The sequence below is a fragment of the Brachycentrus maculatus genome, unplaced genomic scaffold (genome assembly GCF_059751285.1).
Source record: "Brachycentrus maculatus isolate JH-2025_06_01 unplaced genomic scaffold, ASM5975128v1 h1tg000243l, whole genome shotgun sequence".
In the NCBI taxonomy this organism is placed as follows: Eukaryota; Metazoa; Arthropoda; class Insecta; order Trichoptera; family Brachycentridae; genus Brachycentrus; species Brachycentrus maculatus.
This window is the reverse complement of record NW_028280994.1, coordinates 101,568-116,763: the sequence shown is the minus strand read 5'-3', so window position 1 is coordinate 116,763 and position 15,196 is coordinate 101,568. Positions and strand designations below refer to the sequence as shown.

The 15,196-nt window shown below is 38.7% G+C and overlaps 1 protein-coding gene across 1 annotated transcript; it reads right to left on the bottom strand.

Moving 5' to 3' along the window:
• Nucleotides 1–375: 375 nt before the first annotated feature.
• Nucleotides 376–9,008, bottom strand: LOC148306353 (retinol dehydrogenase 12-like). Its single transcript, XM_088265167.1, has 3 exons — nt 8,844–9,008; nt 1,904–2,707; nt 376–1,658 (listed from the first exon to the last, which is right to left on the bottom strand). The coding sequence occupies exons 2-3, from the start codon at nt 2,627–2,629 to the stop codon at nt 1,311–1,313; spliced, it is 1,074 nt and encodes a 357-aa protein (XP_088121293.1). The 5' UTR covers nt 2,630–2,707; nt 8,844–9,008; the 3' UTR covers nt 376–1,310.
• Nucleotides 9,009–15,196: the final 6,188 nt, after the last annotated feature.

Here is a 15,196-nt window from a genome sequence, read left to right as displayed (position 1 = left end):
TACAGGGCGTATATCCCATATAAGCCATGTATTAATATAAGTGTTGTCAAATGTGCTTCAACACTCTCTGGCCAAAGTTTTTTCCAAGCAGAAGTGAGGGTCTTCTTGGTAACTCCTTCCCAAGCCGCGAATGTCCCGGTTCACAAGTGAATGTCGTGATAAAAAGACTTGCCCTACCTCTGTTAGTCGTTATGCGAAACATCGCTCGTTAAGGGGGCAACTTTTAAACATTTTTTTACTCGCTATGCGAATTTCTTGTTATGGTTGTAGAGGTTCACAGTATATGACATTAAGTGGTACTTACCTTTAACCTTACCCATAAATTTAAGCGTTAGTCAATTTAGTGCCTACTTGAATAAATAAAAATGCACTGAATATTTTCCTTGTTTTATTATTATTATCGACATAATATACATACATGGAGAAGAGAGCAATCGAATTATTTAAAATAAACTGTACAGTTTTTTTTCACCATACAAATAATGACAAATCGCTCACTCCTTTCAAGAACGTCATAAATCAAAAAACTAGATTTTTCAGGAGAACGTTTTTAAAGTTTAAAAATATAGTACAAAGTATTAAAAATAAATATCAAGCCACTTACTGAACTTTTTACTGTGCAACAGATCTTTTTAGGTAAAACCTGACGGTTTTTTCTCGATTTGAAAAATATGAAGTATATTTGAAAAAATAATTAAACAATACCTTTTCTTCAAAGTACAAAAAACAACACTTTCTGCCCTGTAGCGGGTAAATATTAAGTTAAAAATATGTCTCTTTTGCTGGGATATAGTACATTTTATGAGCATTCCGAAAACATGCACATCTGAAAATTGGTGATTTTTGATTTATGACGTTCTTGAAAGGAGTGAGTGAAATGTGTTCCATTCCAAACAAGGGTGTTCCCGTAGCGAGGGAACAATTTAAAATACTTGTTAATAAAACTAATCCAAATATATATTTTTAAATACAATCAATGATATGATATATTTATCCACCTCCATTATCCAATTATGTCATTTAATGACTCGTAAAAAACGGGAGTCAGAATCTTTCTATCTATAGATCCATGGGTTCTGTCTGGGTACAGATGTAGATGAAGAAGAAGGGAGTGAGAATCTTCATATAGATCCAAGGGATCTGTCTGGGCACAGATGAAGATGAAGTAGGAGGGAATAAGAATCTTTATATAGATCCTGGGGATCTGTCTGGGTACAGATGAACATGAAGAAGATCAGCGGGAATGCATGAGGAAATTCATGAACGTAAAAGAGGCGAATCTTCATGGCAAAGACAGAGCGATGCGATTCTTAGTCAGTTTTACAGGCGAAGCTTTCGATCTCCAGCATGTCGCACGTGAGTTGGAAGAGCCTCCTCTGCGCGAGCTCGTCGCGCGACTGCCGGCTGGACCAGTGCGGGCGCATGTTGGCCAGGAAGTCGGCGCCGCGCCCCTCGAGTGCGCGGTCCAGCGCGCAGTACAGCGCGGTCGCGGCGCCGTCGCGCTCCGACCTGAAGAGGCGCTGCGCGAGCGGCCCCAGCAGCGAGCCGGTCCAGTCGCGCGCCATGGACGACGCCACCACGCCCGGGTGCAGCGCTGCCGAGCGCACAGGCAGCTCCTTGCGCGCCAGCAGCCGGTTCAGGTGGCGCGAGAACATCAGCTGGAAGGGAGACCATCTCTTTACTTTACACAAACAAATGGAGAACATCAGCTGGAAGGGAGACCATCTCTTTACTTTACAGATACATAAAGAGAACATCAGCTGGAAGGGAGTCCACTCTACTTTACACATACATATGGAGAACATCAGCTGGAAGGAAGCTCATTTCCTCATACATATCCGTTGACTATTCCAACTCCTGACCTGTCCGCGCTCAACATACGGAAGATGTGAGATTGGTTTACCTGAGCTAGCTTGGACTGCGCGTAGGCCCCGAGTCTGACATAGTTGTCTCTCATGTGGATGTCCCCGAAGTTGATGTCCGTGGCGCCGTGGGCGCTGGAGGAGACGTTCACGATCCGGGAGTACTCTCCCCGGTCCCGGGCGCCGCGCACCAAGCAGCCCATCAGCAGATGACACAGCATGAAGTGTCCCAGGTAGTTCGTGGCCAGCTTCAACTCGAACCCGTCTTCGGACTCCTCGTAGTCTCCGAATATGATCCCGGCGTTGTTCACCAAGAGGTGGATCCCGCCGTGTTCCTTCCTCACAGCCGCCGCGAAGTCCTTGACAGACTTGATGGAAGACGTGTCCAGCGCCAGCACCTGAACAGACCCTGGGAGTTTTTCACTTTTGAAGTCCTCAGCGATGCTCTTGCACCTGTCTGGGCTCCTGGCTCCCACGATGACGCGCATCCCTCGTCTGACCAGCTCCTTGGTGACATAATACCCCAGACCCCTGGCTCCGCCCGTCACGACGGCTATGCATCCCGTCTTGTCGGAACTGTCGATCTCAAACTGCTTGTTGCTGTAATAGATGCCTTCGGCGATTGATTTGACCGCCAGCAGGTGATAGAACAGGTAGACCTTTACCAGGTAATATGCGTCCGTTATCTGCTTGGTGTTGCCAGTCGCGTACGCTATGAAAGCCACGATTCCAATCTGTATACTGACGACTATCACTGCTAGGAACATCTTGATAATGCTCTGACTTTTTTGTTTGAATAAATTCACTGAGCTCTAGCTGGACGCACGGAATGCTCGCTGCCAAATCTGAAAAATAAGATAATTTTTTTATGTATCTATTGTATTTATCTATGTAGTTAGATGGTATTACATTTTAAATTTTTGGGTAACGTGTCCAAAATAAAACAAGCAGAGTTTGATAATGTCTTGATAAGACGAAACGGGTCACATGATTGTAAATCATTGTCTTTATTTAAATGAAAGTGAAATTCGATGCAATAATTTTGATTTATTTTGGATAAAAAAAAATTATTATTAAAATCTTAACATATATTTTCTTCTTCTTTCTCCTTATCCGCACAATGGTGCATAGGGCACTGGATCGTATAAAATCAGTGTTATTTTGATCGTTTAATACACAAAAGAAAAGGTGATCAGCCTTCCGCTTCAGGTACCAGTCCAGGGTCATATTAAATGAATATTAGTCTGAAAAATCGCATTGTTTAATGATTGTTCCTTGTCTTTGTAGGACATTATTTGCAAAGACAGTTGTTAAAAAATACCCAGACACATATACGATCAAAGAGATAAACCAAATTTGATATATCGCTCACTCCTTTCAACAACGTCATATATAAAAAACCGTCAATTTTCAGTTGCGCATGTTTTCGGAATGCCCAGAAAATGTACTATATCCCAGCAAAAGCGGCATATTTTTAACTTAATATTTACCCGCTACAGGGCAGAAAGTGTTGTTTTGCATTTTGAAGAAAAGGTATTGTTTAATTATTTTTTTTTAAATATACTAAATATTTTTCAAATGGAGAAAAAACCTTCAGGTTTTACCTAAAAACATCTGTTGCACAGTAAAAAGTTCAATAAGTAACTCGATATTTATTTTTAATACATTGTATTATATTTTTAAACTTTAAAAACGTTCTCCTGAAAAATCAAGTTTTTTGATTTATGACGTTGTTGAAAGGAGTGAGCGATATATTATAAACGTATAAAATTATATCCGGTAGGTGGATTTTTTTAAAGGTATAACCCCCAAAACGTCTATTTTATATGCTTGTCTGCAGGAAAGACAGTAAGGATAGGGAAGGTATATCGCTCACTCCTTTCAAGAACGTCATAAATAAAAAAACTCGATTTTTCAGGAGAACGTTTTTAAAGTTTAAAAATATAACACAATGTATTAAAAATAAATATCAAGCCACTTATTGAACCTCTTACTGTGCAACATATGTTTTTAAGCATAGCCTGAGGGATTTTTCTCCATTTGAAAAATATTTAGTTTATTTAAAAATAATAATTTAACAATACCTTTTCTTCAAAATACAAAAACAACACTTTCTGCCCTGTAGCGGGTAAATATAAAGTTAAAAATAAGATTCTTTTACTGGGATATAGTACATTTTTTAGGCATTCCGAAAACATGCACAACTAAAAATTGACGATTTTTGATTTATGACGTTCTTGAAAGGAGTGAGCGATATGTGAAAAATACATCACAAACACCCAGACCAATTGAAAACAAATTGTGGATGAGTATCATCGTTGAACAACAAACTAGACAAAAATATCGACATCTTGTAGTACACAACCATGATACACCATTTACCCACAACAAAGGGTTGATAGTCTCAAGACAGCCCTGAATATTTAAACTGTGTGTTTTCTGAGTAAGCGGCAGCTCAAACGCCACACGGTGTATATATTTGGCAAGGTTTCATAATATCCTTTATATCTACTAGACGAAAATATAGAAATCTTCTAGTACACAGCCATGATACACGATTTACCCACAACGAAGGTTTGATAGTCCCAAGACAGCCCTGAATATTTAAACTGTGTGTTTTCTGAGTAAGCGGCAGCTCAAACGCCACACGGTGTATATATTTGGCAAGGTTTCATAATATCCTTTGTATCTACTAGACAAAAATATAGAAATCTTCTAGTACACAGCCATGATACACCATTTACACACAACGAAGGTTTGATAGTCCCATTATTAACATTAACAGTAAATATGGGAGTCCAACACTGCAATATATCGTTACAAACATTTTTAATTTGTTGCCGACGGAGGTTAGAGGTCAAAATAAAATATGGAACAAAGGCAAAATGAAGGAATGGGTGAATGATCAAGAGTTAATTCTATGAAAATTGTAAAATGATTATATTCTAAATTTTTCTCTCTTTTTTGTGTATATTAGGTTAAAATCGTTAAAAACAATAAAAAATGTATTAAAAAAACTCCATCGACAAGACACACAATGTGGCTTTGTGGGTCTCTGCAAAAAAAAGTTAATTGATTTTATATTTTTTTAAATGAATGTATACAGTTAACAAATAAATGCAAAGAAATAATATTTGTAAAGAATTTGAGAACAAAAGTATTTAATAAAGGTTTGTTGATGTGTTCGCGCAATGATTTTTTATGGGTTCATGAGGTGAAACCATATTGAGCGAAGTTCAGTATGATGCATTATAGAATTATTTATAGTATAACTTATAGACAAGTATGCGGCATGACCATGTATGGTAGATGTTCCAATGGTGATATAAGGAAAGGGTGCAAGGCTGAGATGAGCACTATCCAGCAAACTAAGGAAGGCGGCTTGGGATGGTTTGGGAAGGATGAGAGTAGACTGGATGCAGTCGGGATGCCATCTCTCAGTGCGGCAAGACCATGTTTGGTAGATGTTCCAATGGTGATATAAGGAAAGGGTGCAAGGCTGAGATGAGCACTATCCAGCAAACTAAGGAAGGCGGCTTGGGATGGTTTGGGAAGGATGAGAGTAGACTGGATGCAGTCGGGATGCCATCTCTCAGTGCGGCAAGACCATGTATGGTAGATGTTCCAATGGTGATATAAGGAAAGGGTGCAAGGCTGAGATGAGCACTATCCAGCAAACTAAGGAAGGCGGCTTGGGATGGTTTGGGAAGGATGAGAGTAGACTGGATGCAGTCGGGATGCCATCTCTCAGTGCGGCAAGACCATGTATGGTAGATGTTCCAATGGTGATATAAGGAAAGGGTGCAAGGCTGAGATGAGCACTATCCAGCAAACTAAGGAAGGCGGCTTGGGATGGTTTGGGAAGGATGAGAGTAGACTGGATGCAGTCGGGATGCCATCTCTCAGTGCGGCAAGACCATGTATGGTAAATGTTCCAATGGTGATATAAGGAAAGGGTGCAAGGCTGAGATGAGCACTATCCAGCAAACTAAGGAAGGCGGCTTGGGATGGTTTGGGAAGGATGAGAGTAGACTGGATGCAGTCGGGATGCCATCTCTCAGTGCGGCAAGACCATGTATGGTAGATGTTCCAATGGTGATATAAGGAAAGGGTGCAAGGCTGAGATGAGCACTATCCAGCAAACTAAGGAAGGCGGCTTGGGATGGTTTGGGAAGGATGAGAGTAGACTGGATGCAGTCGGGATGCCATCTCTCAGTGCGGCAAGACCATGTATGGTAGATGTTCCAATGGTGATATAAGGAAAGGGTGCAAGGCTGAGATGAGCACTATCCAGCAAACTAAGGAAGGCGGCTTGGGATGGTTTGGGAAGGATGAGAGTAGACTGGATGCAGTCGGGATGCCATCTCTCAGTGCGGCAAGACCGTGTATGGTAGATGTTCCAATGGTGATATAAGGAAAGGGTGCAAGGCTGAGATGAGCACTATCCAGCAAACTAAGGAAGGCGGCTTGGGATGGTTTGGGAAGGATGAGAGTAGACTGGATGCAGTCGGGATGCCATCTCTCAGTGCGGCAAGACCATGTATGGTAGATGTTTCAATGGTGATATAAGGAAAGGGTGCAAGGCTGAGATGAGCACTATCCAGCAAACTAAGGAAGGCGGCTTGGGATGGTTTGGGAAGGATGAGAGTAGACTGGATGCAGTCGGGATGCCATCTCTCAGTGCGGCAAGACCATGTATGGTAGATGTTTCAATGGTGATATAAGGAAAGGGTGCAAGGCTGAGATGAGCACTATCCAGCAAACTAAGGAAGGCGGCTTGGGATGGTTTGGGAAGGATGAGAGTAGACTGGATGCAGTCGGGATGCCATCTCTCAGTGCGGCAAGACCGTGTATGGTAGATGTTCCAATGGTGATATAAGGAAAGGGTGCAAGGCTGAGATGAGCACTATCCAGCAAACTAAGGAAGGCGGCTTGGGATGGTTTGGGAAGGATGAGAGTAGACTGGATGCAGTCGGGATGCCATCTCTCAGTGCGGCAAGACCATGTATGGTAGATGTTCCAATGGTGATATAAGGAAAGGGTGCAAGGCTGAGATGAGCACTATCCAGCAAACTAAGGAAGGCGGCTTGGGATGGTTTGGGAAGGATGAGAGTAGACTGGATGCAGTCGGGATGCCATCTCTCAGTGCGGCAAGACCGTGTATGGTAGATGTTCCAATGGTGATATAAGGAAAGGGTGCAAGGCTGAGATGAGCACTATCCAGCAAACTAAGGAAGGCGGCTTGGGATGGTTTGGGAAGGATGAGAGTAGACTGGATGCAGTCGGGATGCCATCTCTCAGTGCGGCAAGACCATGTATGGTAGATGTTTCAATGGTGATATAAGGAAAGGGTGCAAGGCTGAGATGAGCACTATCCAGCAAACTAAGGAAGGCGGCTTGGGATGGTTTGGGAAGGATGAGAGTAGACTGGATGCAGTCGGGATGCCATCTCTCAGTGCGGCAAGACCATGTATGGTAGATGTTTCAATGGTGATATAAGGAAAGGGTGCAAGGCTGAGATGAGCACTATCCAGCAAACTAAGGAAGGCGGCTTGGGATGGTTTGGGAAGGATGAGAGTAGACTGGATGCAGTCGGGATGCCATCTCTCAGTGCGGCAAGACCGTGTATGGTAGATGTTCCAATGGTGATATAAGGAAAGGGTGCAAGGCTGAGATGAGCACTATCCAGCAAACTAAGGAAGGCGGCTTGGGATGGTTTGGGAAGGATGAGAGTAGACTGGATGCAGTCGGGATGCCATCTCTCAGTGCGGCAAGACCATGTATGGTAGATGTTCCAATGGTGATATAAGGAAAGGGTGCAAGGCTGAGATGAGCACTATCCAGCAAACTAAGGAAGGCGGCTTGGGATGGTTTGGGAAGGATGAGAGTAGACTGGATGCAGTCGGGATGCCATCTCTCAGTGCGGCAAGACCATGTATGGTAGATGTTTCAATGGTGATATAAGGAAAGGGTGCAAGGCTGAGATGAGCACTATCCAGCAAACTAAGGAAGGTGGCTTGGGATGGTTTGGGAAGGATGAGAGTAGACTGGATGCAGTCGGGATGCCATCTCTCAGTGCGGCAAGACCATGTATGGTAGATGTTCCAATGGTGATATAAGGAAAGGGTGCAAGGCTGAGATGAGCACTATCCAGCAAACTAAGGAAGATGTAATATATGACATTTCAACAGTCTGGGCATTTACGGGGCTTACGACCGTCATAGGCTAGTTCAAGTGATCACTTTACACACGTGAATGTTTTATACTGTATCAACAACTAAAAAATACACGATATCACTAAAAATGTATCAATAATACAATATCAACAAAAAATTCTAATCCAACAAGTTATTTATGATATTTCGTACACAATATTACTTCAAAATTTCAAAAATGTATAAAAAATACAAACCCAACAAGATATAAATGATATTTTTCGCACGATACACTTCGAAAATGTATAAAAAATATAAACGCAGCAAGATATATTAACTTTTTTGTTCACAATGTCACTTCAAATATACAAACAGAAGATAAATTATCTATTTTGTGCACGATATCATTTCAAAAATATCGATCACTCCTTTCAAGAACGTCATAAATAAAAAAAAACTTGATTTCCAGGAGAACGTTTTTTAAGTTCAAAAATATAATACAATGTTTTAAAAATAAATATCAAGCCAGTTACTGAACTTTTGACTGTGCAACAGATCTTTTTAGGTAAAACCTGAAGGTTTTTACTCCATTTGAAAAATATTACATAAAAAATAAATACATTTTCTTAAAAATGAAAAAACAACACTTTCTGCCGTGTAGCGGGTAAATATTAAGTTAAAAATATGCCTCTCTTCCTGGGATATAGTACACTTTCTGGGCATTCCGAAAACATGCACAACTGAAAATTTACGTTTTTTGATTTATGACGTTCTTGAGTGAGTGAGCGATGTATAAAAAATACCATATGAACTTAAAAATACAAACCCAACAAGATATTTATAAAATTTTCTGCACGATATCACTTCGAAACTTCACTAATGTATGAAAAACAGAATATCGACTGAAATTTTGTTATTAGTGAACACTTGAGGTATTTGAGTAGTTGCTCTCAGAAGCGTACATTCTGTGCCGTGTTGACGACAGGTCTGTGGTATGAATGTGAAGTGTCGGAGTGCGCAGGAGCATTGCCCAACACACTCGATGTGTGTTTGTCCAAGTTCTTAGCACAGATTGCGAGTACGCGGAGTCGCTGCACAACCGCAATGCTATATATTATTATAAAAAAATTACAATGCTTTATAAAATACAAAAAAATAATTACATCATTTTGAATGTGTCCTGTGTCCGGATACTTGTTCACAAATCTGGATTATCTCCAATTATAGGAGTTATTTTTCATATTATTTTTTGACATCTCGTCAAAGATGAAGAAGAACATGGAAGTCTGGGCATTTACGAGGCTGATGACCGTTATAGCCTGGTTTTAAGTGATCACTTTACGCACGTGTAATATTCACCACATCTACCCATGATTGACAACCAAACTAGTCAACTTCTTGGAAGTTCTATATTTATGAATCAATTTGAACCAACATTGTTCTTGAATCACTAGAACTTCACTAGAGACATCTATTGTTGAGATGAAAATATATATATTTACAAATATATATATATATATATATATATATATATATATATATATATATATATATATATATATATATATATATATATATATATATATATATATATATATATATATATATATATATATATATATATATATATATATATATATATATATATATATATATATATATATTATATATATTTAATTAATAAAAATTACAACATTTTCAGTGTTTCCAAATACTTGTTCATACATCGCTCACTCCTTTCAAGAACGTCATAAATTAAAAAACTTGATTTTTCAGGAGAACGTTTTTAAAGTTTAAAAATATAACATAATATATTAAAAATAAATATCAAGCCACTTATTGAACTTTTTACTGTGCAACAGATCTTTTTAGGTAAAACCTGAAGGTCTTTCCTCCATTTGAAAAATATTTAGCATATTTATAAAAATAATTAAACAATACTTTTTCTTCAAAATGCAAAAACAACACTTTCTGCCCTGTAGCGGGTAAATATGAAGTTAAAAATATGCCGCTTTTGCTGGGATATAGTACATTTTCTGGGCATTCCAAAAACATGCAAAGCTGAAAATTGACGATTTTTGATTTATGACGTTGTTGAAAGGAGTGAGCGAAATCTGGACTATCTCCAATTATAGGATTTATTTTTATATTATTTTTTTTAAATCTCATCAAAGATGAAGAAGAACATGGAAGTCTGAGCATTTACGGGGCTAATGACTGTCATACCCTGGTTTTAAGTGATCACTTTACAGACGTGTAACATTCACCAATTCTACCCATTATTGACAACCACACTACTCAAATTCTTGAAAGTTCTATATATATGAACCAATTTCGAAATATCGTATTGAAATAAAGTGCAAATTTATGAAGATTGAAGAGCATGAAATGAATGGGATCAGGTCAGGAGTTCAAGGGGAGAGGAAGAGGATACAGGGGAAAGGCGATGTGATGAACAGTTGGGGGTACGAGGATAGATAATGAGTGTTCCTGCTGTTCTACGAGCCAAGTCAGTTACGGCCTGTTCGCTTAGTACGGGAGAGTAACGCAATAATGTAGTTAAAGGTAGGTACTTGTAATATAAAAGCTGTGGTTTGTTCTGACGTAATCCCTCTTAGCAAAGTCACTTGAGAATTATGAAATATGCGACCATCACTATTTGCAATTATAAATATATATATATATATATATATATATATATATATATATATATATATATATATATATATATATATATATATATATATATATATATATATATATATATATATATATATATATATATATATATATATATACTCAAATAATAATAAAAGAGTTTCTGCTTAAGAAAAAGCTTCTTTTTAACTCACCAAATAGATGTCTCTAGTGAAGCTCTAGTGATTCAAGAACAATGTTTCAAAATTTGTTCATATACCTTAGTCGTGCAGGAGAAAGTGACCAACTAACAGAACGTAAAATGTTCAGGAGGGCCATTTAAGTCACTTTTGCTTGGCAACAAAATAAACACCAATGCAGTTAGTCATTTTTACCAAGTCAATATACTTACAAGTTTAAAATCCTTTGGGATGTTTTCAGGGCAATATTAAGCTAGTAAGATATCAAATAGTCAATCAGACTTCCATATTCTTCTTCATCTTTGATGAGATGTAAAAAAAAAAAAAAATGATGTGAAAAATAACTCCTATAATGGGAGATAATCCAGATTTGTGAACAAGTATTTGGACCTGTTGATCACTTATTACTCTAGGTCTAGTCTAGGGGGCGCTCAATACAATTCAATTCAATTCAATTTATTCAATAATTAATATATACATTACAAACTAACATTTAAGGCGTATACATTCAAAAAACAAATTAAAAAGTAAGCAAGAAGACTCTTGTTAAAGGTGTAGAAGAATCCCGCTTCGGAAAACTCCTTCGGACACATGGAACAGATCCATATCCAATGTGATATTGTTCAACATAGCGGTAGCTCTTCCTACAGGCATAACCACCGGCAGGTTGGTCCTGTGTATAGGAATGGGAAACAATCTATGCCGACGCTGTCTTAGGTAACTATCGGGAACATACAGACCGATGCTCCGGATAGTTTCAGGACTATCCATCATACCGCGCAACAATGGATAGAAATGCCTCATCAAATACACATTCCTTCTAGTTTCTAGACTGTTGTAGCCGAGCATACCCTGGAGGAACTTGGTCGGGTAGAGCCAAGGATAATAGCCTTATCATTTAATAATAAGTATAATAATAATGATAATAAATCCCTCACCGCACCCCAATGGTGCATAAGGCACTGCTTCATATAAACGCAGTGATATCTCGATCGATTACACATGAAGGAAAGGCGATCAGCCCTCCGCTTCAGGTACCAGTCCAGTGTAATATTGAATAAATATTAGAGTGAAAAAATGACTTATATTTATTAAACCCCCCTGGGAACGAACCTGGGACCTCCAGAACGGTAGGCGAGCATGCTGACCATTACACTACGGAGGCGGACTAAGTATATGTACATATATACGTGTGTTTGTATGCATAAGTATGTGTTTGTTGTGTGTATGGAATATGTCTTATGTAATATATGTTGAAAATTGTTATGTACGTAAAATATAAAATAAATAAATTAAAAATTAAAAATATTCATAGTAGATACGTCATATATAATATATCGCTCACTCCTTTCAAGAACGTCACAAATCAAAATTTTTTAAAGTTTAAAAATATAATACAATGTAATAAAAATAAATATCAAGCCACTCATTGAACTTTTTACTGTGCAACAGATCTTTTTAGGTAAAACCTGAAGGTTTTTTCTCCATTTGAAAAATATTTAATACATTTAAAAATTAATTAAAGCATCCCTTTTCTTCAAAATGCAAAAATTAACACATTCTGCCCTGTAGCGGGTAAATATTAAGTTAAAAATATGCCGCTTTTGCTGGAATTTAGTACAGTTTCTGGGCATTCTGAAAACATGTCCAATTGAAAATTGACAATTTTTTATTTATGACGTTCTTGAAAGGAGTGAGCGATATTATGTGTTCCCTTTGAGCAGCCATAGATGTCCCGTATGACGCGAAGACTTGACGTTTGACATTTGTGGTTTGACGATCTCAACCCCTTGGCTACCAAGGCTTGCCATGGTTACCATACTATAAATACAGCGGTTTATACATAAAAAACCTTATCCGCACCCCAGTGGTGCAAAAGGCACTGCATCATATAAACGCAGGGTTATCTTGATCGTTAACACATTAAGGAAAGGTGATAAACCCTCCGCTGCAGGTACCAGTCCAGGGTAATATTGAATAAATATTAGAGTGAAAGAAATAGCCTATATTTATTTGAACCCTACTGGGAATCGAACCGGGAACTTTCAGAACGGTAGCCGAGCGTACCCCGAGCGTATGTATATGTATGTGTCTACCTCCGTGGTGTAATGGTTATCGTGTTTAGCTATCGTCCTGGAGGTCCCGGGTTCGATTCCCAGGGTGGTGATAATATACATATGTGAATTTACACTAGTGTGTAAATATAAGTAGATATAAATTTTAGTATTTTTATTAATTATGACCGTGGACTGGTGCCTGAAGCGCAGGAGTGATCACCTTTCCTTCATGTGTTAGCGATCAAGTAACACTGCGTTTATATGATGCAGTGCCCTGCGCCCCATTGGTGTGCGGATAAGAGTTTTATTATTATTTTTTTTTTATTAAAATCCTAACTGTCCATCAAACCTCTTCCCTCTACCTCCTTCCCTAAACTCCCTTCTTCCTTTGCCTTCCTTATTATCATCAATTTGTAATTTATGTTTTTTTTTTAAATGTTCAAGTACTATCTACCCTCTGATTGCAAACAGCTATATGTGGTATCAAAAGTTTTGACCAATATCACTAGACTGTTTTTGGTTGGTCGGAAGATATAGTTGTTTAGCAATAAGCCCGCCAATGTATGTATTTATTTTTTTAACTAACTAAAACTAACTAACCATCACGCCGCTTCCCCGCAGGGGTAGGCAGAGAGAATAGAGCGCCACACCACTCTGTCCTTGCAAACATTCTTCGCCTCTTCCACGTTCATGCATCTCCTCATACATACCCGCCGATTGTTACGACTCCTAACCTGACCACTTTCAAGTATTTGGCATACCTGATCGTGCCATATTTTTCTCGGTCTTCCTCTGCTTCTTTTCCCTTTAACATTCGCCTCATAAATTTGTTTTACCGTTCTTTCCTCACTCATTCGTTCCACATGTCCAAACCATCCCAACACACCTTTCTTAATTTTATCGATAATGCTTATCTCAGCTTTGCATTCCTTCCTTATTTCACTATTCGCACATCTATCATACATCGTTTTGTCGCACATTCTTCTGAGAGATGGCATTTCGACTGCATTCAGTCTACTTTCATCCTTCTTTTGCCAACTCCATGTTTCACTTCCATGATTTTTATGTATTATTAAAATATCACATGTTTACGCATACTGGTAAAAAAAAAACCTGCGGTGACCGACCAGAGCGCCATGGACAAATGTACCGCGGACTAACGTGACGTTACCACGTCATCGCGGACGGGCATGACGTCACCGGAAAACTAGGCGAAGCATTAAATAGACTGACAACCCAGAGCTCTCTCACCTTTTCTGGCCATCTAGCAGCAATCGTGATCAGGTCGAACTCCATGTTTCACTTCCATACATTAGAGTTGGAACCAGGACTCCGTTGTGCACTGCCAGTTTAGCTTCCGCCGATAGGTCTTTATTTGCTATAACTGATTTTTTTCTAATAACTTAATACCGTATATCGGATTTTGGTATTCAAAGGGTCAAGAGAAAAAAACAAACAAAAATCGGGTTTCAGTAATCATTCTCTATGCAATGTTTATTTGCCAATTCAGTACTGAGGCCTTGGGGCTATTAATGGTTTCGGTGTGTTGTTTGAACTGTCAACTCATACGTCATAGATCTCGTCTTAATATCAGAATTTCCCATTAAAATGTTGCCTCATTTTAAGCAAACAAAAGGTAACCATCAATTAGTATTTTTTTATAGACTTTATAAAATCAAACAACTTTGTTTTAACCACTTTTTTGTTATAAGTACACTTTAGCCTGCCGGTTTGGACGAGAACCTTGTCATCATCAGGGTTTGTTGAATTCTAAAACAACATTTTGAGTGTGTCCAAATGCTTGTTCACAAAATCTGGATTATCTCCAATTACAGGAGTTATTTTCATATTATTTTTTTATATCTCATCATAGGTGGAGAAGAATATGGGTAGAATTGGTGAATGTTACACGTGTGTAAAGTGATCACTTAAACCAGCCTATGACGATCGTCAGCCCCGTAAATGCCCAGACCTCTATATTCTTCTTCGTCTATGATGAGATGTCAAAAAATAAATTCTAAAACATCAAAATAATAATAATAATAAAACCCTTATCCGCACCCCAATGGTGCATAGGGCACTGCGTCATATAAACGCAGTGTTATCTTGATCATTTACACATGAAGGAAAGGTGATCAGCCCTCTGCTTCAGGTACCAGTCCAGGGTAATATTGGATAAATATTACAGTGAAAAAATCACTTATATTTATTTTACCCCCCTTGGGAATCGAACCCGGATCCTCCAGAACGGTAGCCCAGCGTGCTGACCATTACACATAATTAAT

What these genes read in the sequence shown, in the direction of transcription:
- LOC148306353 (XM_088265167.1), bottom strand. Translation starts at nt 2,629, where the DNA reads ATGTTCCTAGCAGTGATAGTCGTCAGTATACAGATTGGAATCGTGGCT. An exon ending in CGCAGTCCAAGCTAGCTCAG is followed by an intron (nt 1,659 to 1,903) that starts GTAAACCAATCT and finishes TCTCCCTTCCAG; the next exon opens with CTGATGTTCTCGCGCCACCT.